The 26743-nt window shown below is 40.5% G+C and overlaps 3 protein-coding genes across 4 annotated transcripts in view; 1 reads left to right on the top strand and 2 right to left on the bottom strand.

The window, feature by feature from the left end:
* LOC146475766 (uncharacterized) overlaps positions 1-12186 on the bottom strand; it is a 52513-nt gene extending 40327 nt beyond the window's left edge. The window contains exons 1-2 of the mRNA XM_085115517.1: positions 12028-12186; positions 916-992 (exon numbers count right to left, since the gene is read on the bottom strand). The gene's annotated coding sequence lies outside the window, so the exon portion shown is untranslated. The remainder of the gene's footprint in view (positions 1-915; positions 993-12027) is intronic.
* On the top strand, positions 5208-11074 carry LOC146475767 (uncharacterized). The gene has a single exon (XM_085115358.1). It carries the CDS (start codon positions 5495-5497, stop codon positions 11072-11074), a length of 5580 nt encoding a protein of 1859 aa, XP_084971484.1. The 5' UTR covers positions 5208-5494.
* Positions 12187-13466: 1280 nt separating the features above from the next.
* LOC146475765 (uncharacterized) lies at positions 13467-26690 on the bottom strand. 2 transcript variants are annotated; one of them, XM_085115483.1, is made up of 9 exons: positions 26443-26690; positions 23674-25021; positions 22787-22830; positions 21303-21619; positions 20645-20870; positions 19244-19520; positions 18451-18563; positions 16676-16859; positions 13467-15675 (listed from the first exon to the last, which is right to left on the bottom strand). In XM_085115483.1, exons 2-9 carry the CDS (start codon positions 24968-24970, stop codon positions 15617-15619), a joined length of 2517 nt encoding a protein of 838 aa, XP_084971609.1. In that variant the 5' UTR covers positions 24971-25021; positions 26443-26690; the 3' UTR covers positions 13467-15616. The 2 variants fall into 2 exon arrangements, with proteins under 2 accessions (XP_084971609.1, XP_084971608.1); XM_085115482.1 differs by having other exon boundaries at positions 26447-26666.
* Between the last annotated feature and the right edge of the window lie 53 nt (positions 26691-26743).

The raw sequence follows: 26743 nt of genomic DNA, 5'->3' as shown, positions 1-26743 counted from the left end.
AGACCACTCTGATTGGTTGATGACATTTCGGTTTCTTAGCTTCTGCAGCTGTGCCTTAATTACAGGATCACCCAGCTTTAAAGGAAGGTTCAAGGGTGGATGAATGGAGTCAAACACTTCTCTCAAAAGTGTAATTCCTCCACACACCAGAAGCCGAGTTAGTCGCTGAAAATTAGCCTTTTCATCAGTGGCACGTAATGTACTGTCTGCTGCAGATGGAAGAGCGGTAGCCATAGGAACACTCACTAAGTAATCCTATCAAGCAAAGGGTATGTCACAAAAAATTAATTCCTTATGATAAGTGGTAAAAAAAAAAGACAAAGAAGCAAACTTAAAAAAACACCAAGAGCATTAGGAAAGTTTTTAAGTTATAAAACACCCTCTATTACTCCTCAGCTATGCATGAGTGCTGTTTACATGCTATAATTATGATGTATAAATATGTACATGTATGTAAACTGTCTCACTCAAGCCTACAGCTGTAAGAGGCCCACATGGACGGACCCTAGCATTGCTATTTTCCCTTGAATGGATCAATGCTTAATTCCATCACAAAGACCCAACTCTTGATAATCAACCCTTGACATGCATGCACTCACAAGTTTGGTTTGGCAAAGACAAGACAGAGAGTATGACATTTGAATGGGCTGTCACTTCAAGGTCACACCAGAGTCAAACATGATAAAATTAGGCAATACATGCTGTCTGAGTCAATTGCTTCATGTGCCATAGCCAAACTTAACTGGGCAAGATTTCAACCCAGCCCCATGAACTAATTATATATGAACCACTTTCAATGAATAGAATTTGAGTCGCAAAATGTATATAATATGTCCTAGGGGCTGTGTGGACATCTTGGCCTTAATTGTATTAGGCAGAGGTTCTATTAGTATTAGAAGCCGGAAGCTGACCTACCTTTGGAGAGATTTATAGCGAATCCAAATGAGACAAATTAATGAGTGGTGTTCACCCATTCACCATTAAGAACCCTCCTACCACAAAAATTCATGAAAACCATGATGATAAGGTATGGTACATACTTAATTTTACTCCCTACAAGGGTTTTTAGAAAGATTTCCACACAGCCGCATAAATTAATTATGCATACATTTTGTGACTCAAACTCTATTCATTCTTGTTCTTTGTGTAAGAGGGATGACAGTGATGCATGTATAATTGACGTGTGGGGCTGTGCGCAAATCTGCCGGGTTTTTCACTTACAAGGCCACATAACTACCTGTACATAGATAAGCAAATAACTAATTGCGTTCCACATAGGAAGAACACACCCCTAACACTGATTGGAGTCGAGATTGTATGGGACAACGTTGATTCTTGGGATGCCCACCTGGCATCCCCCGCAGATTTTTTTGCAGGGGCAGATGACATCACAAAAGAGAGAGAGCCTGGGATTGAGATCATCAAAATTTTATGCATTCCTTAATCTTTGATTATAACTTGTTATAATAAAGTTTTAATATAACGCGCGCGCTGATTGGTTGAAACAGGGTGCTTTATCAGAGTACAGATGCACGAAGCAAAGATGTCACGCCATCAGCCCGTTTGTGAAATTCCTGGACTTCTCTCTCGGTTTTATTTATTTATTTATTCATTTATTATTATTATTTTTCGATCCAGACGTCTTTTAAAACCTATAAAACGAAAACTAGCTCTTAGCTTTAATGGACATACATGTAGACCATCCTGTGCGCATACAAGGTAAAAAACAGTACAAAGAACACGGTGATTGAAAGTGAAGTTTCCGAAAAGGGTTAGCGACTAAAACACAGATCCAAGTAGAAACATAAACAAACAGAGATTGACGAAATTACATCGAAGGCAGAGACGAAAAACACCAAAGATAACATAAAATGGACAGGTCAAGTTTTAGAACGAAAGATGTAAAAATGTCACAAGCTTAAAAACAGTGTTAAAAGATCCCGTAAACGCTCGTTAGCTATATTCTCATACAAAAAGATCAAACGAAAAAAATGAGAAAACTGAAAATTTAATTAGCTAGCGAATACACAATTTTAAAAGCTTACAAGATCCTTACATTTTTGGTGCAAGTTCTATCACTCCGAATCACGGCCAACTCCGCTCACCGCAGTGAAGCAAGCTGCAGAAATTTATACAATGCCCAGCCACCCTTCGAGTGGACAACTAACAGCTTGTTCAAATATCCTCTCCAGAGCATTGAGTGGGAGGCAACAGCAGTCACAGCAGCCCAGTTTTCCCAACGGTCTCAAGCAGTTTAAGGCCTGGGTCAAGGGCTTTTAAGAGGAAAAACGATTTATTCTCGATAACTTTAACAAATTCAATGGCACTGAACTGAAATTTGGAAGATAAAAAGATCTCATCATTCTGAAAATTTCTAAGCATAATAAGTAGTGCTATAGATCACGTGACATGTCACGTGATCATTTTTGTGAAAAAAGCAAAGATTTGACAGGTAGGCGACGGTTTTAAGAGATAACATCAAACAAAAACGCGTTTCTAATAAAGATTAAATATCTCCATCGCTTCACGTTTGGAATGATCGTCCATTGTTCTCCAGAAAAAAAATTATCAGGGCAAAGGTCATTTTTTAGTCCACAATTCAACCTTTGATCGTTAATTTCTCCAATTTAAAAACTTAAGGACAGTCATTCCAAACGTAGGAAGTTAAATATTTAAAATCTGCTTCGGAAACACTAATTCAGTTATCTTTATAAAGAAAATTTGCCGCCATATCGCCGATTTACGAAATTCTCATTTTTTGGTCACGTGTTGTGTCACGTGATCAAAATTATACGTTAAGGCAAAAGAAAACATTAAGTTTAATATTCAGGGAAAATTTCATCCTGTTCTAGGCAGAGAAACCGAAGATAGAGGGGATCATTCATAATTTCTGAACACCCTTCAAACCCAGGCCTTAAACTGCTTGAGGTGTCAACAGTTTGAGCACTCCTCTTGCTCCCATGAATTTGACTGTTGTTCATTCACAAAACACAGCGCAGCAGTTGGTTTATTACAGAGCGAAAGCTTTAAGCGGTTTGTTTTCAAATTGCCATGTTAATGACGCCCAGATTTTCATGAGCCACAAATCAACCAGATTTCAAAGAACATTTTACTTTTCCATCCTGATTTTTAAATGGGAAAACTGAAGAAGCGGTGACGCTGCTGGCGTTACATTCAAACTGAGCAAAGTTTGTAAACTTTGATGCCTTGTTTTGACATGTCTGACAGCTTTCGTGTTGTTCAACCAATCAAATCATTTGAAATATTCTAACAAGGATTGTGATAAGCTAGCTTATTTTATTTTATTGAGTACAGATACATGCTGCCAGACGCCACATCTGCCGAAAATGAAGTTTGTTTTGAAAATGAGGGTGAATGCGGGGGGAATAAAAGAATCCTTTACCATAAAACAGATAAAGAAGCCTCAACTGTGCTCTGTTCTGTTGTAAGGCACTTAGGAAGCAACTTATTAGAGCACTCAAGAAGTAGAGAGAAATACTCGACTATGTCTCGTGTTTCCCCCTACACTTCTTTCATGCTCTAGCCACTTCTTGCGTGCTTTACAACAGAACATGCCCAGAGCACAGTTGAGGCTTCTTTAATTGTTAATTTTAAAATAGTAAATACTGTACTCGCATAAAATTGGCAAAACACTAAAAGAAAAAGAAAATACAACAGATTGGATTTACAGTACTATATGTAAACATTTTCATAGATTAATTAATTATAAAAAGTAGCTTGATGACTTGTGTTCTATTTTAAAAGCTTTTACATAGTCTGCATGCAATAAGAGCCAATTTCTTGTAAAGCTTTGCTAAATAATTATATACCTGCCAACTTTTTCTGAGTCAAATGTGTGAGATTTTTGTCTTGTCATGACCGGGATTTCCGAAAACGTCCGAGCCGCATCCGAAGACTTCCGAACGTTGCCGAAAATGTCCAAAGATATTCGGACGACCTTTGAACACTTACGATTCGAACAGATTGTAGACATTTGAAAGCTTTTGCGATTGTTATGAGGGACTTGTCAGAAATTAGCAGGGGGGAAGGGGGGCGGAAAACAGGGGAGGGTCACAGTTTTTTGAGCCCTTCAAAAGGGAGGGTTATGAAAAAAAATGACAGGAAAAGAGGGAGGGTCACAAGAAATTAGACCACCATGATGGTAAAGGGATGCTTTAAAATATCATGTTTTACAAGATAACAAATTATGTCTAAAAATCAAGGCATGCAATTATTTGAAAAGACAAGCTACTGAAAGTATAAATGCAACTACCCAACTTATAAAGCAGCTCACATCTTGCTTTTGCACATCCAATTTATTGTTAAATCACTCAGAAGAACAGATCTCTCTTAACTCTAACAGCATCACTATCAAAAGTGCTACCATCAGGATCATCCTCAACATTATTATCACCATTGCCATCATCATCATCATCATCATCATCATAGTCATGCCCACCATCACTATCATCATCCTCAGTCTCACTCATGGTAAATGCCATATGTTGCTTGATAACGTCTTTTGCAGCCACAGTGAACAGTCTCTTGTCAAATGCATATCGGATGTAAAGCAACTGTTTCTTTTTTAGGGTGCTCATTCCCTCATAATAGAGTTAGGAAATAGCAAGGGTGACAGGCCTGCACAACTTCTAACAATGGAAACATTTGTGTAACCTCTTTTTATATTTTTGCTCTGACAAGCGTGTCATATATAAATAGATATTTTCCTTTTTATAAAGAACTTAGTGGTGGCTCTTTGGAGATTTCTTGTTGGAAAGGCTGGTTTTGTATTAAGTGCCATTTTCTCATTAAAACATGTTTGAGGCTGGGCACTGATGGTTGATATTGTGTTACGAAAGGCCATATTAAATGGGGGGTGTTGTCTTTTTGCTTCAATGCCGATTACCTTTCTGTAAATTTGACATCTGATTAAAATTTTTCAATCACGACAGATTATTTGTGTAGCCAGTCCAGCAAGGAGTCGTGATTAATTTTTTTAATATATTTTCCTCAAATGTTGTTTTTGAGGAGTTCCTTTGTAGGAGTCTTAGGGCTTCACCCTTAACGAATCATTTTTTGACTCCTGATGGGTGGCTAGAGGAAAAATGCGTGTATTTACATTTTTTGTTTTGTTTATGTAAATATCTATATTAAGTTGGCGAAGCTAATAAAATAAATATTGAAAGGTTTCAGTTGGCTTGAAATGTTGAATAGACTTGACTTGTCTTGAACTTTAATCTTATTTTGTTTTGTTTGTTATTGTTGCCTAATCTGTCATGCGATCTTTGTTAACAATGTATGCGCGCGCAAGTCACATGGCAAGAACCTTTGTAATGCGGTCGCCATATTGAATACACTCTGTGATTGTTGTTTGAGTTCTGATTCTTGTCTGTACCGTTTACCTTCGCCTTTCGTTACTAAACCGACGCTATTATTACAACCCTTATACCCGCATGACATTTTTGGTGCCGAGACCAGGATAGTACGACTCAGAATGACGGAAACGCTACCGAAACTTATCTCTTCTCGTGCGGGATATCGAGCTCATTTAACGAAGACCCTAAACAAGGCAAAGGATCTTATGAAGAAGGAGAAACCCACCGAAATGGATGTCACCTCGCTAAATAGCATCATTGAACAACTTACACGGAAGAATTCCATCCTCAAGGGACTTGATGAAAAAATCGCAGCCCTCATCGATGAACCGAAAGACCTCGAGCACGAAATTTTTGAGACGGAGGAAATTCATGATGAGATACAAGAGACATCCAGCCAGATAAGTAGATTTATTCACTTGACGGTAACTGATAAGAATTCTAATCAGTCTCCTTCCCCTGCTACCCTCCAAGAATCTCCCCAAATGGCGAACAATGAAACACCACTCGTACCACTCGACCCTACAAATGCTGGCTCTTCAGGGATTCAAGAAAGTACCTCTGTTACTAATACAACCCTACTGAACCCTCAACCACCCCTGAACACGCAGTCACCGCCACTGGTCCCTCAAGTGAATGCTAACCACACTAGCCGTCTTCCCAAGCTAAATTTACCTACTTTCTCAGGCAACCCCCTCAACTGGTTCACATTTTGGGACTCATTTGATGCAGCAGTTCATTCCCACACTGCTCTGGGGGGAGTGCAGAAGTTTAGTTACCTAAAGGCCCAACTAGTGGGGGATGCTTCAAGAGCCATAGCTGGTTTCCCACTTAGCAACAATAATTATGAACAGGCTATTAAACTTCTCAAGGAACGTTTTGGGCAACCCAGCAAGATAATTAGTGCCCACATGCAAGCTCTCCTAGACATACCAAACCCCACCAATCAACTTTCAAGCCTGCAACTGTTTTATGACACTATGGAGAATCATGTCAGAGGTCTGGAATCTCTTGGGAGGTCACACGAAACCTTCGGGGATCTCCTTGTCCCAATTATCCTAGGAAAACTACCACATGAGTTGAGAAGGAACTTAGCTCGTGAACATGACAACCCTGAATGGAAGTTCCAGGAGCTGAGAGAAGCCATTGTAAAGGAAATTCGAATCCTTGAAGCAGGTGTCCAACTTAATGACCCACCCTATGGAGGCTCCCCTACAGTTACTGGTTCTTTCCTCACTCAAACACAAGGGAAACACCCACATACCGGGAAACAGAATAACCCAGCACCCAAAAGTTGTCTCTACTGCAAAGGTCCCCACCCCTCCTACAACTGTCAAGTAATCACGGATCCTCGGGAGAGATGGGCAAGGGTTAAGAGTCTCGGACACTGTTTCAACTGTCTTGGAAACCATAAGTCTTCCGTGTGCCAGTCAAGATTCCGTTGCCATAAATGTAAGGGAAAACATCACACAAGCCTCTGTTTGGGTCCCACCAATCCCCCCACCAGCCCTCAGACTATGAGGGGCACTGCTCCTGCTCACAGTCCTCAAACTTCTACGGGAGAACTACCCTCTCAAGTACATGCCTCTCTTGCCCCGATTAATCCAGCAAACAGTACAGTCAACCATGGTCAACTCGCACTCTTGAAAACCGCCATAGCAACTGTTGGCCATGACCTTACTCACTGTGAGGCTAACATCCTCTTCGACGAGGGTGCACAACGCTCCTTTATCACCCAGACCCTAGCTAATCAACTGGGCGTACGTTACACTGAGAAAGAATCTATTGCCCTGTCAGCCTTTGGTGCACACTCATCATCCAGCAGACACTTACCTGTCGCCAACATCAACATTGTCACCGTTTGTGGAGAGCAAATACCACTGCGTGTCCTTGTGGTTGAACAGATCGCCACACCACTTCAGAACCGTTTCCGTCAACAGCTCCATACCGTACCCCACCTAAGGGGTCTTAAACTCGCTCACCCTGTGACGTCAGACGAGAACTTTGAGATCTCCCTCCTTATTGGTGCGGACCACTATTGGGACATAGTGAAGGACACTGTCATCCGTGGTCAAGGCCCAACTGCTGTAGAATCGAAACTCGGTTACCTTGTCTCTGGCCCACTACAGACTAACTCTGTGAATCACACTGATACCGTTGTCAACCTGCTACAAACACTGTCTTCCACAATGGAGGTAGAACGTGACCTTGAGCATTTCTGGTCCTTGGAGTCTCTCGGCATCTCACCACCTACAGAGACGGATGAACATGAATCCTTCCTACAACACTTCCAGAGTTCATCAATCACAAGAATGTCTGATGGCAGCTACAATGCCAAATTTCCATGGAAAGTAGATTCTCCCCCACTACCATCCAACTATGGTAACTGCGCTCACCGTACACGCGCTATGGTACGTCGCATTGCTCAGACACCCAACCTCCTCAGATCCTATGGCGAGATAATCGAAGAACACGAGAAGCGTGGATTTATTGAAAGGGTTGACAATGTGACTAGCCTGGATAGAGCACATTATTTACCGCATCATGCAGTCAAGAAAGAGTCAGCTACCACACCCATCAGAGTTGTTTTCGATTGCAGCTACCGTTCCTCAACCAACTCTCCAAGCTTGAACGACTGTCTTGTGGTTGGCCCTCCATTCCTAACTGATATGTGCTCCATCATCATCAGATTTCGTAACTTCACCTATGGCCTGTCCACTGATATCGAGAAGGCCTTTCTCCATGTCGGTCTTGACGAAGGTGACCGGGACTTTACCAGATTCTTCTGGTTGTCAGACACCACCAATCCAGAAAGTGAATTTCAAGTCTTTCGTTTCAAGACGGTCCTGTTTGGTTCAACAAGTTCCCCCTTCATGTTACATGCTACACTGCATCATCACCTGGAAAACTACACCTCACCTGTGGCCAAGGACATGAAGAACAATATGTATGTGGACAATGTCATTTCAGGACGTGACCATGAAACTGACATCTTACACTATTACCAAGAGTCAAGATCCATCATGTCCGCAGCCAACTTTAACTTGCGCTCGTGGGCATCAAATAGCCCATTACTTTGTGAACAAACCAAGAAGGATCAAACAGCTGACACAAACACTGTTGTAAACATTCTCGGTTTGCGATGGGATCCATTCCATGACACCCTCTATCTTGTTCCTAAGGAGATAGCCCCTCAATCAAGTCGACCTGTCTCCAAACGTGATGTGTTACAACTCTCCTCAAGAATCTATGATCCTTTGGGACACTTATCTCCTGTAACCGTGAAAGCCAAACTCCTGATCCAAGAGCTATGGCAGAGGAAACTTGAATGGGACGAACCACTTCCGGCAGACCTCGAAGCCAAGTGGAACGATATTGCCCGAGATATTCAAGAGGCTAACAAACTAGTCTTGCCAAGGTGCTTCTTCCCACAAATGCAGACCGAAGCACAACCCATCTACCTACATGTGTTTGCTGACGCCAGCCCCAAGGCATATGGAGCAGTCGCCTTCATCTCTAATGATCACCATTCCTCATTCGTCATGTCGAAGTCGCGTGTTGCCCCTTTGAAGGAACTGACACTTCCCCAGTTAGAACTCATGGCAGCATCGATCTGTGCAAGACTAGCCCACTTTGTATCAGGAGCCCTCCATTCAAGATTTCCCAACCTTACAGTCAAGTTGTGGTCCGACAGCGAGATAGTCCTCCACTGGTTACACAGCGCGAAACCCCTAAAGCAGTTTACGGCAAACCGCACCCAAGAGATCAAGAAGCTGTTCCCTGTTACTGTCTGGAGTCATTGTCCAACTCATGACAATCCTGCTGACATGCTTACTCGTGGGATCAATGCCACACAGCTTCGCACTTCCTCTCTTTGGCTACATGGTCCCCAATGGTTACCATTCGTCGAGCAATGGCCATCTTGGAATTACTCAACGACTCTTCATCTGCAACTCTCCAATATCACTCATGTGGAAGACACTGACACCGCAGTCAACAATACAGTGACCATGACCGATGGTACTACTCAGACAGATCTAGTGGAGAAGCAGCCAGGCATCCACAATCTCATTGATGTGTCCAGATTTAGCACTCTCTCCAGCTTGCTCGCTGTGACAGCATACGTTCTACGGTTTGTGAAGAACTTGCAAAACCCTGCAGCAAAAACAGTGGGTCCACCATCTGTCCAAGAGAGGAAAACAGCCCAACGCAAATGGATCCAGAACTCTCAAGCGCTAATTTATGCAGATGAGATTGCTAATCTACGGTCCAATTCAAGTACTCGTCTAACCTTAGTGAGACAGCTTCGCTTGTTCCTCGATTCTGACGGCTTTCTTCGTTGTGGGGGGAGGATACATAATGCTCCACTTACGGATTCAGCAAAATTTCCCTACCTGCTTCCACCCAACCACCCTTTCACAGCACTGGTCGTATACGAAGCCCACAGGAAGCAACTCCACTCTGGTGTCAACGCGGTAGTGACGTCGCTACGCCAAAACTTCTGGATAACTGCAGCACGCCAGTATGTAAGGAAGCTTCTTCACCGCTGTGTGACCTGTCGCAAGGTGGAAGGAACAGCCTTCAGAGCTCCGGATCCTGCGCCCTTACCCAAACTGAGAGTCCAAGAAGCGACACCCTTTTCAGTAACTGGAGTAGACTTCACGGGACCCCTTTATGTGCGATCAGAAAATGGTGTTACCAAGAGCTACATCTGTCTCTTCACCTGCACTGTCACCAGGGCAGTACATTTGGAAGTAGTCAGTGACCTCTCAGAGAAAAGTTTTCTTCAAGCCTTCCGGCGATTCTCAAGTCGCAGATCTCTTCCACATCACATGATATCTGACAATGCCTCTACCTACCTCGCTTCTGCAGAAACACTCAATGAGCTATTCCAATCTCCTTCACTAAAGGAACAGTTCAGCCGACAAGGTGTCGAGTGGAAGTTTATCCCTAAACGTGCCCCCTGGTACGGAGGCTTCTGGGAACGACTCATCGGACTGACAAAGAGAGCCATAAAGAAGACACTTGGCAAGACATCTGTCACACTAACAGAGCTCCAAACACTCACCGTTGAAGTGGAAGCCATTCTAAATGATCGCCCTATCACCTATGTATCCAGCGATTCTGCAGACGAAGAACCATTAACACCCTCACATCTTCTACACGGAAGAAGAATTACCTCATTGCCCTACCCTGTTGCTGACGATGATCCATCTGATCCCTATGGAAGTGCATCTGACATGAGGCAACGTGTAACAACACAAGCCCGTATCCTTGAACGTTTCTGGAACAGATGGAGACACGAGTACCTTACCTCTCTTCGCGAATTCCACAGAACAACTGGGACCAATGAGCAGTCGATCAAGTCAGGAGACGTTGTGTTGGTCCATAACGAGGGTCCTAGGTCAACCTGGAAGCTAGCTGTTATAGAGAATCTGATTAGGGGAAGTGATGGCCTTGTCCGGGCAGCGCACATTCGCACAAGTACCGGGTACACCAACCGACCAGTGACTAAACTGTACCCACTTGAAATCACCACAACTACCACTGTCCCTAGTGTTGCGTCGCATGACCGTCCTGAACAGCAACCTGCCGCAGTTCCGCCCACTAGACCGAGACGAGCTGCAACTACTGAGGCTATGAGGAGAATCTCAAATTGGGCGAGATGCATCCGCGCGCCCCCGGAGGATGTTGAATAGACTTGACTTGTCTTGAACTTTAATCTTATTTTGTTTTGTTTGTTATTGTTGCCTAATCTGTCATGCGATCTTTGTTAACAATGTATGCGCGCGCAAGTCACATGGCAAGAACCTTTGTAATGCGGTCGCCATATTGAATACACTCTGTGATTGTTGTTTGAGTTCTGATTCTTGTCTGTACCGTTTACCTTCGCCTTTCGTTACTAAACCGACGCTATTATTACAACCCTTATACCCGCATGACATGAAATGTGTTTTAATATCCAGTATGGAATGATGATGGAATTGATTGCCTTTGTATACAACTGTTTATACACAGGTTTAAATTCACGTTTGCTTTTAATTAAAAGTACTGAATCGTTTTCCTTTTACCACTGTATATAGAATTTGGATGTTCTATTTATCCAGGGGATGGTCATGGAATTTTAGGACGAGTTCCAAGGGAGGTTTGGGACACTTTAATCCCCTTCCTTGAAAGGTTCATTTTATTTTCATTGCCCCACTGAAAATCTTCACCCCTCCTCCCCCCCCCCCCCCCCCTGCAAATTTCTGGCAAGTCCCTGAAGAGCAAAGAAATAATACATTTAAATCTGAAATGAAATTAATTTTTTTTTAGAATAACTCGTCCGGATTTGCGAGTCAGGCGTGAGAAATTGTCCTTGGTGCCAAAGATAGTCCGCAGGCGTGAGACTCACGCATAATGCGTGAGAGTTGGCAGGTGTATTATTAATGTTGTTCAGCAGATGAGGTTGTCTAAAAGCACCTGCATGCACGCTAAACCTTCGCAAACTTTTCGAAAGGCATATACCAATCGAAATGTCTTTTAACTGGCTTCAAGTTAATTAAGTGGATTCTAAACTTCACTATAGAAAAGAATCGATTGGTCTGTTGCAAGATTTGAATTCGTCTGGCCTGCAGAATTTTTAAGAACTAACAAGCTAAATTTAGCTTACCTGTAGCTCCAAAGCATTATTTACAGTGCATTCGATTTCTGTTATGATATGATTTAGAGTGTACCAGGAATCTTTTCATCTCATACTAGACCATAACTGAAACATCTATAGGCCCTGAAATGTGTGAAAAGATAGAACCCTTTCGTCGTGCGCGCTTTCCACCACCGTCACTTTCACTTTCGATAGGAAATCCTCTATCTGAGATTCATGATTACGAGGCTCCCAGGCTCCAAGTAGTGGCTGGACACGGTCCGCATTGATCGAGCAGCGGACTGGATCGACGTTTTCGGAGTTTACTGAATCATTTTACGATTTTAATACAGTCGAGCCTCCCGTAAATGGAAACCCTTGGGGCCAGAAAAAGTGTCCGCTTACGAGAGGTGACCGCCTACGGGAAGTGTCCGTTAGCGGAGGTTTGACTGTACCATAAGCTCCTGACTGTATTTTTAAAAAAAAGAAAGAAACTTATAATCTTTGAGCTCTCATCCAAGATAGAACAAGAGACCAATGCTCCTTGCTCGTGAGTCCTACGGCTCCTGGTTAAAAAGAAGGGATGGGCTTTCATATCCCTCCCTTCGAAATGGAATAGACCCTTCTCCAAAATGACGGCAGCAGATTTGATTGAGTTAAAATTGAACTGAATGAAAAAATGATACCAACGCTGGAAAGAGCACCTAACTTGCAAAGTTTCAGCATATTAGGTGTTATATCAGCTTGGAAAATGTAAGATGAAATTTGACAAATTTACAGACGTTTGTATGACTGGGGGTATACGTCATACCCCCGGTCATACAAACCTCTGTAAATTTTTCATTTTTCAACTCACATTTTCTCAGCTGATATTACACTTGATATGCTGAAATTTTGCAGGGTTACCAAAGTAAAAGGGCTCTTTCTAGTGCTGGTATACGTTTTTAATTCTAACTTACTTGAATTTTCGGCAGCCATTTTTGGAGAAGGGTCTACTGAATTAAGCTTAAGCTTTTGGCCTGCATCAACCTAAAGCTCAAATTTTACGGACCCGGGTCCCGAGTATGTCGTTTTACGAAGCGAAGCAAGTCGAGCGTTCGTGAACATGTACCCCACTTACCTGCAGGTCTGTATCCGCTAACTGGAAGGTGAAATTTCAGGAATGCTACGATTAGTTATAGTACGCAATACTAAGCCGATTGACTGTTAGACTGTTTTTGACACTACTGTAGATCCAAACAACTTAAAGCATTATATTCATTCATAAGATAACCTTTTGAACGATTATGAGCGCAGAGCCTGCACTGGGAAATTTACGGTATTTAACAAGTATCCAAAATAAAAGGGCCCGATTTTCTTAAACATGAGGGAAAGCGAAAGAAAACAATAGACTTCGGGATTCAACAAATACCTTGGAATATCATAACAAAAAATAAAATAAGACGAAAGCATAAACCAGAAAAACTGAATGTTTTGAACGATTCCTCGTTTATTTTGCAATAGTAGCTCGTTAAAGAAATATATATAAAAATCTCTATCAAGAAAAACTTAAAAAAACATCAGCTTTAGTCAAAACCTTCGTTACCTTGAGATTGAAATACTGACACCATAAAGAATAGGCATCAGTTTGAAAAATGTGGTTAATATTTAAGCACTTGTAGTTTATAAACAGGGCCGTTGGTTGGACAGCGCTCAGAAAGAAACTCAATGATGAATTAAAAACGAGTTCAACAATTATCATTAAAGACTTCTAACAGTGTTTCTTGGACTCATTTTGCGCATGCGCACGAGCGTGCAATATCAAGGGTACAAGTGTGAACACTTTGTTACATTAGCCCCTGCTGTGCAAGGGGAGAGCGAACGCCAAGTGTTTTCTCTGCAAAAAATTTTGCTGCCATCTTGGATAACAGCCTCAAAGATAGTAGAAAAATGATGCCGAGAGGGTAGGTCCCTGACCTTGCCCCCCTCCCCCACCCCCTTGATTCATTCCAACTAATCCAAAATGGCGGTCCAAAGCAACGACCTCTCTCTAGAACAGCACCACAACTCCACGCGCACTGCGATTTAAAAGAAAGCGATACCTTGGGCATAAGGGATGAGTTGAAAGGTAAATATTCGCAATGGTTCGCCCCTGAGACACCACAAAAAATTTAGACTGTTTTCCAGTGAATGATATATTATAGTTTAACATACACGACGTCCTCACTTACTCTGCTATTTATGGTACTGTGTGTGTGTGTGTGTGAACCTGAATAAGGCTTCCAGTGTCAGCACCCCTACATTAGAGACCTTAAGATAGAGGTTTTTCGGCATTTCCCGCGAACTGCGAACGTCAAGAAGTCATGTGACCAGTGCCTTGCCGTCAGGTTTGCGGTTTGAGGTTCACGTTTGTACGTCAAGACCACGCTCTAGAGGTAAGTAATTTACCGCAAGTTTTTTTGCACCCTAAAACATCACAATCCCACGTTTGAGAGGAAACACTACTTTTTAGAACTATTTCGCTTATTATTTATCGAGTTCTTTTTCATAGAAACGTAATTTTGAAGACGATTTCTCAGCTAAAATAGAAGTGAACGAACGAATGAATTGAAAACAAACATGGCACCCGGCTATTTGTTGCTGTAACTGTTTTGCCAGCCGGATTACGTTGTGGTTAAACTACGATAAACAAAGTAAAATAAAAGCAGATTTCTGACGATATGTGAATGCATAATAGAAATATGAAATCGAGATCTTCATCGCTCAAAGACGAGCCTTCACAACTGCTATCATCCAGCTGCATAACGTCCAACAGATCTTTGTAGTCTTGTCTGATTTCAAGAGGGTCAGTGATTTAGTGTTCTGCTCTCATTAATCAATAAAATCCAACAAACACATCAAAATTCACATCTCATCTTTTTTTTTTGTATTAATTTCTCATAATTCACCAGTGCTATCAACGGTGGATCTTAAGTCCCAAATATGGGCAGACGGCTAACGTGAAACCGCTAACCACAAACCGCGGTTTGGCGTTTGCGGTAAGATGGCCAAACCTCGATCTTAAGGTCTCTATTATCTGATTGTCACATGATTCAACCGTTTTCTTGATTTCTCTCCGTAGTTATGCAGCCTACTGAAATGAAACTGCCGCATAAAATTGGCATAAACTAATGTTCCCTCTATATCTCACGACGGCCTTCTAGGATGATAAAAGAGTATAATATTGATTTGTCATTACCAAAAGGAAACAAGTCCGTAGACTACTTATTTTCTCTGTCCACTGAACTAGAACAAATTATTTCTCAGAATTAGCCGTGAGAATGCTGCTATAAGCTTGCCAGTTTTCTGGCAACATTTTGATCTAGCAACATTTCTTGATTGTTTTTAATAAAACAATTATTCCATTTGCCCTTGTTGGATAAGGGACGATTATAGCCAACTCGGCACTACGCACCTCGTTGGCTATCTATCATCTCATATCCAACACGCGCTCGTGGAATAATTGTTAAATACGAGGTTTAACTTCAAAGTTATCCGATTAACTACATTAACCTTGAGCTTTTTTTTTTTTTTTTTAATACAAACTGTTGTAAAAGAGTGGTCATATTTCACCGCGACAACACTGGTTCAAACTGAACGATTACAGTCCTGACTCGGCCCAGGCCTTCTCGATTTCATCCCACTGTGTATCCGTCAATTCTGTTGAGAGAAAGAAAGCATGCGATATGAATTAATTCTGGGGAGCACATCTTTCCACTTTATGTTTCGACAATAAGACTGCAAGACAGTTCGTAGTTTTGCGCTGTTAGCCGCACGAACCGGTGCGGTCTTCAAAACGGGAAAGCCTGGAGCAAGGGACGAGACTGGGGAGAGATCCGTGCTTTTGGCACTTCGCGCCTCGCACGTTTTTTTTGACAGCGGTACAAAGCCTCTGTCTGGGCATGCGTCTCATTAGAACCATTACTGTCAATCACTCAATGACAAGCGTCCAGCAGTCTCCACATACCTTGCTCTAAGAATCATTCAAACTTTTTTAATGAATCGTATTAAAGGTGATTTGCAGTAGCAAACTCACAGACTCACAACGAACTTATAAGCTTTAAGCTCACGAAGTAAAAACCTCATCTTCAACGCATTTTTCTTAACTTTTGCATTTTTCTGTCACACCGGCACTCCAAACTTTTTCGCGACGCGGGCCTGTAATTGGTTTCTTTGAATTTTTGAGCGGGAAATTCTTGCGGCTGGTGGTTGAGGATGAAGGCATTGCGCATGCTCACCATTTCACCGTGGTCAACGCGAGTTTGCGCATCCATGTCTCACTCTGTGAATTTCGAGAGAACCGTTGATTGCGAGTCTATATTACTCTTGAAGCAAAATGATAACCTGTTCACCTAGGGCAATGAATTTTGAATTTCCACATTCAAAACTGGAGAGGTACGTTGGCTCTCCCGCACAAAAGCTATGCGGTTATCAGGCACCTTTTTCTTGCCATAACAAAACTAATCCTGCCCATTTTAACTCACAATATGACCAGCTCCCAGTTGGCTTGATAGCTCAGTTGGCAGAGCACTGCACCGGCATCGCAGAGGTCATGGGTTTGAATCCCTGAATGACATTCAAGCCAGCTTGGGTTGCATAAATAACTGCGAGGATCTTTCTTCTACTAAGCATTTTAAGCAAAGCATAAAGGACCTCTTACCGGCGATAATCTTTAAGACGATGGCATATCCCTGAATCTTTTCGTCCGTTAAAGACGACAGATCCACTGTAGACTGATAAGGCGGAGCAGATATATAAATACTTTGAAGGAATGCACGGTCAGCTCTAGTAAGACCCCCAAAAGGAAACAACACCTTCTGTTTTTTGGTCAACGCTTCTTCAAACTGTAAAACAAGAGTGAAAAATGTCTGTCACATTCGGTGAAATTAAAGCCCGCTGACTACCTTACACGTGAGGGCTTTCGAGAGAATTTACAGTTAGAGCTGGAGTGTGTGGGCGGTGGGGGAACGGGGTTTACCCCTCGGCATTTTTGGTGGCTCGTTTGTCCAAACCCTGGCCCTATTTCAAACCAATTTTCCGGTGACCAAAATTTGAATCTTTCGTAATGGATTTTGTGCACACAAAATAGTTTTGGGGGAATTTGAGAAACGCACGCCTGGCCTGTAGAATTGACAACCTTTTCTTTAAAAGCCATTATAACCATTTTCAAACTTTCTCGCCAAAATCGATAAAAATCTATACCCATTTTTAGGATTGAGGATAGATAGATAGTTTATTATCAAGAACCTTGCAGCCACAGGCTGAATTACGTTTGATTTACAATAAAATATATACTACAATAAAAAACATGGCAAAGAAGAACTAATATAAAAGGACAAAAATATATAATTAAGAGAAAACAATATTACATCATTGCTTTATGGACATAGTGATAGATAAAACTATTTCGAGTACGAATGGTGTGGAGGCGCCGTGTAGTAAAAGAGTGCTGACTCCTTAAATTGACTGCGCACTCATTCTTGGGAGGCAGTAAGCTATACAGCTTGGGCGAGGGATTAGACAGGATGGAATTAAAAAGCTTATCACATAAGAACTCGCGGCGGTTGTGTAAGGGAACTAGACCAGTCAAAAGAAGCGCCTCATTGTACGAACAATCTGGATAGATAATACGCAAAGCTCGCCTTTGACATCTCTCAAGATCTACTGAAAGGTATTGCGGGAGGCTATGATGATAAACAGGGCATGCGTATTCAGTGACAGGCCTAATACAAGTCAAATAGAAGAGCAAAAGTACCTCCGACTTGACTTGTGCACGCTTAAGCTGACGCAAAAAATACAGGCGCTTGTTTACTTTCTTTACAACTTCGGATACGTGATTATTCCACGTAAGATCGCAAGATATCTGTAAACCTAAGATCTTTGCTTGCTCTACACACTCTAAGTCCTGACCATTAACCTTAATTGGATCAAAGTTCTTTCTAGAGTGACTGAATGTTATACGCAGTTCCTTGCACTTGGTTTCATTTAGTTGGAACTTGTCAGCAGAAGCTTGCGTCGCGAGTTCGTCAACCGCTTGAGTCCGCTTAGTCTAAAATGGCTCAAAAACCATACTCTTTGGGGCCACAAATACCTAAGAGCTAATATGGAGGAAGGTACATGTATCTAACATAGAGCGTCTTCATTTGGTGACATCGTGAGCTTGATTTAACAAATCATAGCGAAATTTTCTTCGAATATGGGGCGACCTGCGCCATTTACAACGTCTTACAAGATTGGTCGAGAGGACAAAAGAACGAACAACAGAGCAATGCTCCCAACCCTAAAAACAATGCAGCTGCAGGACCCTGCAGGTTACGAGGATCCAGTGAACATAGAACTTTTGAAAGGTGTGGATTTACTGTCGAACATATCACAATGTTTATAAACAAGAGCGTGTATCATCATAATATAAGGAAATTAAATGTTTTCTCTTACCCACTGTAGATACTTGTTGACTCGCGCTTTACGCTCTTCTCTGTTTTTAGTTGGCACCAAAACTGATTCCTTAATTTTCTCGAGCTTCTTGCTGTCCTCTTCAGTGAAGGAATCTAGCAAAAAGGAAATGGGAATATTTATTTACAACAAGAATACTGGATTTTCAGAGCTCGAGACTAACTTTTTAGCTCACTTGCCCAGTGGCTAGTAACAGGTGTGATTTTACTAGCCAAAACAAAATTTCCACAAGCCACAGTTTTACTAATTTGTTATAAGGAAAGGGGAAGGAGGAAAGTCAGACAGTTGTTAAATTAGATGAGTACAATTGTTAAGCAAAATCCACCACACCAGTAAAGGTTTCTTCACTTTTATGATATGCATTAAGGAAGAAAGAAAGGAAGGAAGGAAGGAAGGAAGGAAGGAAGGAAGGAAGGAAGGAAGGAAGGAAGGAAGGAAGGAAGGAAGGAAGGAAGGAAGGAAGGAAGGAAAGAAGGAAGGAAGGGAGGGAGGGAGGGAGGAAGGAAGGAAGGAAGGAAGGAAGGAAGGAAGGAAGGAAGGAAGGAAGGAAGGAAGGAAGGAAGGAAGGAAGGGAGGGACGGACAGACGAGAGGGTGATTGATTGAGTGAGTGGGTGAACGAACGAAGCAACGACTGACTGAACGAAATAAAAGACAAAACACTCAGAGCCGACTCAACTTTTGATGGGCGGGGACATTATTTTCAATTTCTGTGATGCAAACGGCTTTACAATATTGTAAACCAAACATCTAAAAGGATTTACACATTACCGTACCTGCCAATCCACTCTCCCTCTCGTCCAAACCCAACACAGTATTTTCATACTCTTCTTCTTCTTCACTCATTCCATGTCCTTCTTCTCTATGACCGCCATCTTTCCTTCCACCCTCCATTTTAACAAGCTCCAAACGATTGGCTTCCTCGTTGTAAGCCACACGACAACACTTGAACAGGAATGGCCCTCGCGTGTTCCTTGTAGCTATTTTTGGTGGGATCAACCTCTTCTTCGATTTTCCCTTCAACAGAGCATAAGGATTTGGAATGGCCTCGACCTTCAAAATAAAACATTAAATTGAATTTAAAAATGGCCGGTATTGGCTGTGTTTCCACACTAAACGACAATTCATATTTTGAACGAGAAAGTTATCTGCTTCAGCCTTATGAATGCTTGATACAGCTGTAACTGCTTGAATGGTTGATGAATTATACAAGCGCTTGTAAAATTCTTTGACTTAACAGGATTATATCTGTTATTTTACACGTACATGTACATGCCAAGAATGTAACCTCAAACTTGGCGTTTTTACCAATTCAATGTCTCCAATCAAGGTGCTGTTCTTTTATTCTTTTATTCTTTTATTCTGCTGTTCTTTATATTACATTGAAGCCGAATTCCAGTTATGGTTTGAGATCTAATGATAACTATATGCTCAAACCACTGGCAGTTAAAACGTTGCCCACCCTCGGAGACCGAGCCTTCGCTACTGCGGCTCCTCGATTGTGGAATGGACTACCTCTGGAACTCAGGAAGGAACACAGTATTGACATTTTCAAACAGAAACTGAAGACTCTCCTTTTTAAAAGAGCATATCTCGATTAGTCCTTTATAATAACTTTTATACGATTTATAATTTTTAACAGAATTAGTTAGCATGATGTTTATGATCTAATTTTTATGCCTTTACAGTTTACTTTTTAACACTATATATTTTGTTTAATTAATACCATTCGTAAAGCGCATTTGAAAACTTCAGTTGAATTTGCACTTAAGAATGATGATGATGATGAAGATTATTATTATTATTATTATTATTATTATTATTATTATTATTATTATTATTATTATTATTATTATTATTCATTATGTAACATATGCTAATTATCTTAGGTATAAATACTGCAAGCCTAACATCCTTGAGTTGTGACACGACATGGTTATGACTCTGGAATAGAGTTGAAATATTGTATCTTCTTCATTAAATTAAATCTTGCATAAACCAAAACTTGGGCCTGCGATGATTTCTATTCTTGGACTCGACGTTTTCCATGTTTTTTCTTCCCAGCAATTAATGTTACTTACCCAGCCCACTTAAAAATTAAAAAATTACTGTGACTGACGTTGTACAAATGTGTAAAGGAAAGGGAAATACTATCTATGTATTACATTGTTAAATACCTCAGTGAATCTCAGTCCTTTGTGCTCGAACCGTTCGCTGTTGATAACCGAAGTAATCAGACGCAGTTGTTGACCTTTAAAAGCTATTATTTTGCTCCTGTCAAGTTCTGTATTGGCCAATATCTCACGTAGGTTTGGTCCTGGTATGTATTCTTGATCTACTCTGCCAAGATCCAAGAATCCTAGCTCATCATGACCTTTTATTCTGATGGTTGTGCGTTCAGAACTAAATTTAGGCAAAAAAAATATGCTTCATTTCACTTGACATTTAGTCAAAATGACTACTCTCTGAGGTGGATCTATCTGTTGAGTCTGTGGATGAAATCCTAAAGTGTGACCATTCAAATGAAAGCTTCTGAGCAGTTCGTTCCTGTGGTGCTGTTCATTATGCTGTACAAGGTGGTTCTAACTTTTGAGTCTGTAGATGGAGTTCTAAAGTATGACCATTCAAATGAAAGCTACTGAGCAGTACTTTCCTGTGGTGCTGTTTATTATGCTGTACAAGGTGGTTCTACCTTTTGAGTCCGTGGATGAAATCCTAAAGTATGACCATTCAAATGCTACTGAGCAGTACTTTTTTGTGCGGCACGCTTTACAACCTAGCTTGCCTTCATGTGGCCTGGATGCCAAATTGACCACAAGGAAATTAATAACTAACCTGGTCAACAATTCCTCTTCTTCTTCATCCTCAGATTCATTGTCTTCCTCTGGTGTTAAATCACAATCCTCTTTTTTAACGTGCAAATTCAATGCATCCAGAAGCTCTTGCTCCTTGCCCCGTTCTGCATATTTTTCCATTCTTGAGAGTGTGACATACTTATATTGTTTCAAAGGTCGCTCCCAAAATGACCTCTCTTTCTTTGCCATCAGCGTGAGGGGCCTTATCTCTTGGGCTCTACTATGCGAAACTGGGAAATAGTTGCCATCTTCTTCAAAATGAACTGCAGCAAAGTCTCGAAGGAGCTTTTCAATCATCTGGTCAGAAAACAAGAAAAAAATAAACAAGTTTAATAATAGAATGGTTAATGGTGATTCAAAGGAAGTAAAAACAAATGTTACTGTATAAAATTTAATGAATTTATTAATATTAAAATATTAATTAAAGGTCACTTAAAACAATTTACAACTAGTATATAAAAAATAAGAAACAAGTGTTTTACTGGAAAATACACTACTCAAAATTCATACAAAACTATGTCTGGACCTGGCCCCGATCGTTCAAAGAGTGGATAATTTTATCCTCTGGATAGGTCGCTATGCGGCAAATAAATGTGTGCAAGAATTTCCCTATAGCTCAATAATTTGTGTATAGAGTAGAAGCATATATATAATTTAAGTATGGGATTGTGTGAAAAACTTGCCAGAAGCGTTGTTTGGTATACATAATTTTTGTACTGCTGAATAGTGACTTATCCACTGGATAAAGTTATATTCTGCCCTTTGAACAACTGGGGCCTGGGTGGTGTATTTTCCATATCCTCACTTGTGAGGATATTATCATGATGCCATTTAATAATTCCTGCTTTTTATGTTTGTTTACGCAAACAGTCAGTAAAAAAAAAAAAAATGGCAAGTGATAGATTTGTCTATAAAGTAAATTAAGGTAAAATATTACACAGTGGCTTTAAGATATCAATTTTATTTTCTCATGTTAAAAACAATATTTCACTCACTCACTGCACTCATTCGTAAAATACTGTCTAAACCCCCCCAAAAAATAATCATTATCTTTGTTCCTGTCTAATATCCTCTCTACATTTTGTCATAATATATTAATTCCAGGATAAGTTTTCAGTCGACACCATCGCTTGACGAAGACTATAAAAGCAGTATAGCAGTTGAAATGCTGCAATCGGCATCTAAGTGACTGATTCATCAAACAAAATTACAAACCACTTAAACAATAATTAAAAAATTATTAACATTTTCAATGAAAAAATCCATACCTACCCCATGGAAGGTCATCAGAAATTGCTATAGGGAGAGGGGGGGGGGGGCTTAAAAGCCATAATTTTAGAAGCAAAGTATGAAGCTTAACTGGAATTTCCTGGGGGGAGGGGGGGAGTGCAAAAAAAAAAAAAAGCCTTCCATGGGGGAGTAATTGGATATTTTCTGGAACTGCACAATTTTGTTTTTGCCCACCGGTTCATGCCTCTGCAGAGCCGGAGCATCTCCCAGTCTCTGATCTGTTCAAAACAAATAAAAAAATAAATATGCTGGAGTTCTAGGTTTCCTAAAGGCAAGGCTTCTGATAGAGTGCAGAAGACAAGAGAAATTATGTGGCATTTTCAAGGAAATTTTGTGGCAAGAAGGGTCTGTTGTGTTGCTAACATAATGGGTGACAATAATTTTAGTAACTCCTTAATTTTGGTGCAAGAATTTCAGCATTAATACATAAAATCAAATGTGAAAATTTATAACAATTAAATTCAAAAACTCAAGTCAAATTATTGTGATTTGAGGCCTACTGCATGAAATCACACCATCAAGTAACATCAGAAGTACTGACTTTGATAAAAGGATTTAAGTGAAATTCTGCTGATTTTTGTTTTTCTTCAGGGCACTATCCTCTACAGCTCACCTGGACACTCTTTCATAACTACCGTAAATGCTCAAACTAGTGCCCCCCCCCCCTGAGGCTAGAAATATTAAATAAGTGCACCCTCCTCCCCAAGGGGGAAAAAACAAATCAGTATGCAGTACATGCATCTTTAATGAATAAATTAACAAACAGTTAAAATCTTAGACATTTTCTGTCCTGATTTTAAATAACTAACTGTACTATTTAAAGCAAGCGTTAGACCAAATTTAACAAGTTTTTGGAGTGCATTGTAAAAGCTCTTTAAATGTCAGCTCCTCCTACCTAGTAAATCCAATGTTTGGTTGCTAGTTTATAGTGATCCCCATGCTCTTTCCTAAGCCAGTTGCCATTTAATAAATGCCCCTTTTTTGAGGTCTGAAATTACATGTTAGTAGGACACCCTCATCCCCCTCCCAGATTAGGGTTTAAATTAGTGAATTAGTCTCACCTAATCTCTCTGCGGTGAGGAGCTCTGATCTGCATGCCTCGTACTCCTTCACGGAAATGGTGGTTTTGAGTTTCACCTCACTAAGACCAAGCTCTTTTAAAACTTCTGCTGTTACCAATGTTTCTTGAACAACTTTGCTGAGGTGGCCACTTTGGTAATCTTTCCACAGTCCTTCAAGGATTTGCAATGAGTTGCATGAAACTGTTATTATCAGACTTCCTATTCTGTTGTCTACCACGCCCACACCCAGCTTAACTCTCAGATATCTCACCAATAGAATTATTGGTTCCTTAAATGAATACAAAACATACCAAAAGTCCAGATTTGTTGGAGGTCTTTGCTGCTCTGCTTGCCATTCCCCAGTTGGCTGGTCCATAGCTCCTTCTGCTTGTATGCTGATCACACATTCTCTCTCGGAATGCTGGTCAAGTTGGGGGCTATTGATCAAGTGGCCTGGGGGAATGTTGGAGGATTGAATGCTCTCAGGGGTAATTTCAATGTTTATCATTGGCTGCCTCAAGTTATTTGTTGGTTCATATCTGGGATTCTGCAGTTGCTGCAACATGTCACGACGTATTTCCTCCAGCTTAATGTTCATTTTCTCTTCCATGATTTTCATATTTTCTTTTAGTTCATACCTCAGCTTCTCAACCTCATCTTTAGTTTCCACGTCTTTCTTGTACCATGAGCGAAGTTCTTCCAAGTAAAGATTTGCATCTGGTGTTAGAGGGTCATACAGAAATTTGTTGATGGACTTTTTCCATTCGTCTTTTTTTGCATTGCTGATACTGTCTGCTATCCTCAATAGTGACCCACTGATCTCACTCCAAAGATTAACAAATTCAGAATCAGAAATTTCCATGTTAATGGTGTGGCCATGAACTTGATTGCGGTAAAATTTGATACGCACTATGTCTGCTTCAAGAGAATGATCCGTGCAATTCGGCAAATTATCCCAGCCAGTAGCAGGACACGCAAGGATACCTAAATTTCTAAACAATTTGAAAAATAAAGTGATGTCAAAATCAGTTGACTCTCCATACACCCCTGGGGACGGGTAAAGGAGATTCCATTCCGGTTCAGTGAGGATTTTTTTATGTCTCAGCTTCTGTAGTCGACCTTGAATGGTAGCATCACTCAACTTTATTTGAAGGTTAGATGACGGAAGTTTAAAGTCAAACACCTCTCTCAAAAGAGTTGTTCCTCCACACAACAGAAGCCGTGCCAACCGCTGAAAATAAGCTTTTTCAACAGTGGCACGCAGAGCCATGTCTGCAGGTGATAGAGGTGTAGCCATAGTTTAGCCACTCATCTACATGATCCTAATCAAGTCAACAAGCTTGCATTCCTGTAATTAGGAAATGAAAATAACGGTTGAGTCAAACTTTCTTCAATTCTTGCAGGTGACTTCTTGATTTGAGCAGCAATAGGACATCAGCTATTTTTTAAGCAGCCATTATTATAATTATTAAAAAAGTGATCAGTGGATAATGAAATTCTAGAGTTTTGATTGGCTTTATATATTAGCGGCCATGGTACAGGTATTTGAGCCATTTAAATACCATTCCCAAAGTGAAATCAACAAGATCTAGCAATATTTCTTGGTTGTTTTTGACAAAACAATTACTCCACTCACACTTGTTGAATATGATACGATTATAGCAAACTCATCTCATATAGTGGAAATATAACTTTAAAAAAATGGTCCATCGCTGGTCTGATGATACCCAATATCATAGCAATCAATCAATCTATGAAAATCAATAACAATTAAGGACGGTGCCTACTATTGTTACTGTGCATACGTTCTGCGCATCTCAAGATACTCGGGTTTCCTATGGATGGTGCCTACTAATACAGGGAAATGTTTGCGCGGTTTAAAGCTATACGGAGAAATCAGAACTTAGCAAATGCTTTTGGTATCTCAAAAGAAAATTGGGGGTAACTATGCATTTTTCAGAGATAATTAAGCTTCAATTTAGGAAAAAATCCCATACATTGGTTTGAATTTTGGCGCTTTTTAGAGATATTATTGCTTAATTATCTCTGGAAAATACATGGTTACCCCCAATTTTCTTTTTGGATTCCAAGAGGCCCTGTTAAGATCTGTTTTTCCCGCATAGTCATAAACTGCACAAAAATACTTCAGTATTAGTAGGTACCGTCCTTAATAATAACTGAATAATTATGGATATTTTACAAGTTTGACTATAATTGATTTTTCATTAATTGGCATATTTTATATTTATTTACCAATCAATATCATTAAAAAATTCCTTAACTCAGTGATTAATTGATTTCCAATAATCGATCTTCATTAATTTATCAGATCCTGCCAACCTTCTGCGCAGAAATCAGAGGGACAGCTCACAGTTGGCAAGAATGACGTCGAACTGAAATATGCAAATTATAGAACCGGAAAATTAATTATATGCTGGCTGAAGAACAGCATAATTCATGATCACCTCAAACGTCTAGCCATTACAGGTTCTTATATAAACGTTATCACGACCAAGGTGAAAATTAATTAAGTCTTCATAACTGCAATGTTCCTAGTCTACTCTCACATTCAGTATTAAAGATACGAATAGGTTAGCTATAAGTTAAAAGGAGGCGATCGATTTTAGAACAGGAAATTTTTTTGGAGCTATATTATTCTCTGGTAAGATGAAAATTATAGGTTGCAGGTTTAATCTAATCCGCCTAAAAAGTAAGCTTAAAAGTACCATGTAAAGTTATTTTGTGTGTCAGATGTATTTTAGGCTTTACTTACCTGAATTTCATCTTTGCAAGCAGAATTTCCTTGATCGAATCGGGCAGAATCCGTAAGCTTATATCTAAAATCGTGTCGTCGATTTCCCTTCTCAGCTCTGAATAATGCAGGGTAAACTCCACTCAACTGTTGCTAAATCGACATCTTCCACGATAAACCCTGCAAAACTGAAATAGTATGGAAATAGACCGAACAATATCGGTTAAAGTCAGCCGAGGGCGCAGCTCAGATGGAATCTAGTCAAAACTCGTCCCCAGTCGGAACCCGATTAGTTGATCGGAATGTTTTCGTGAAATT

Source organism: Pavona decussata, unplaced genomic scaffold (assembly GCF_977016875.1).
Source record: "Pavona decussata unplaced genomic scaffold, jaPavDecu1.1 SCAFFOLD_83, whole genome shotgun sequence".
Taxonomy (NCBI): Eukaryota; Metazoa; Cnidaria; class Anthozoa; order Scleractinia; family Agariciidae; genus Pavona; species Pavona decussata.
Note: the sequence above shows the minus strand (reverse complement) of the source record. Positions and strands in the feature narration are given on the sequence as shown.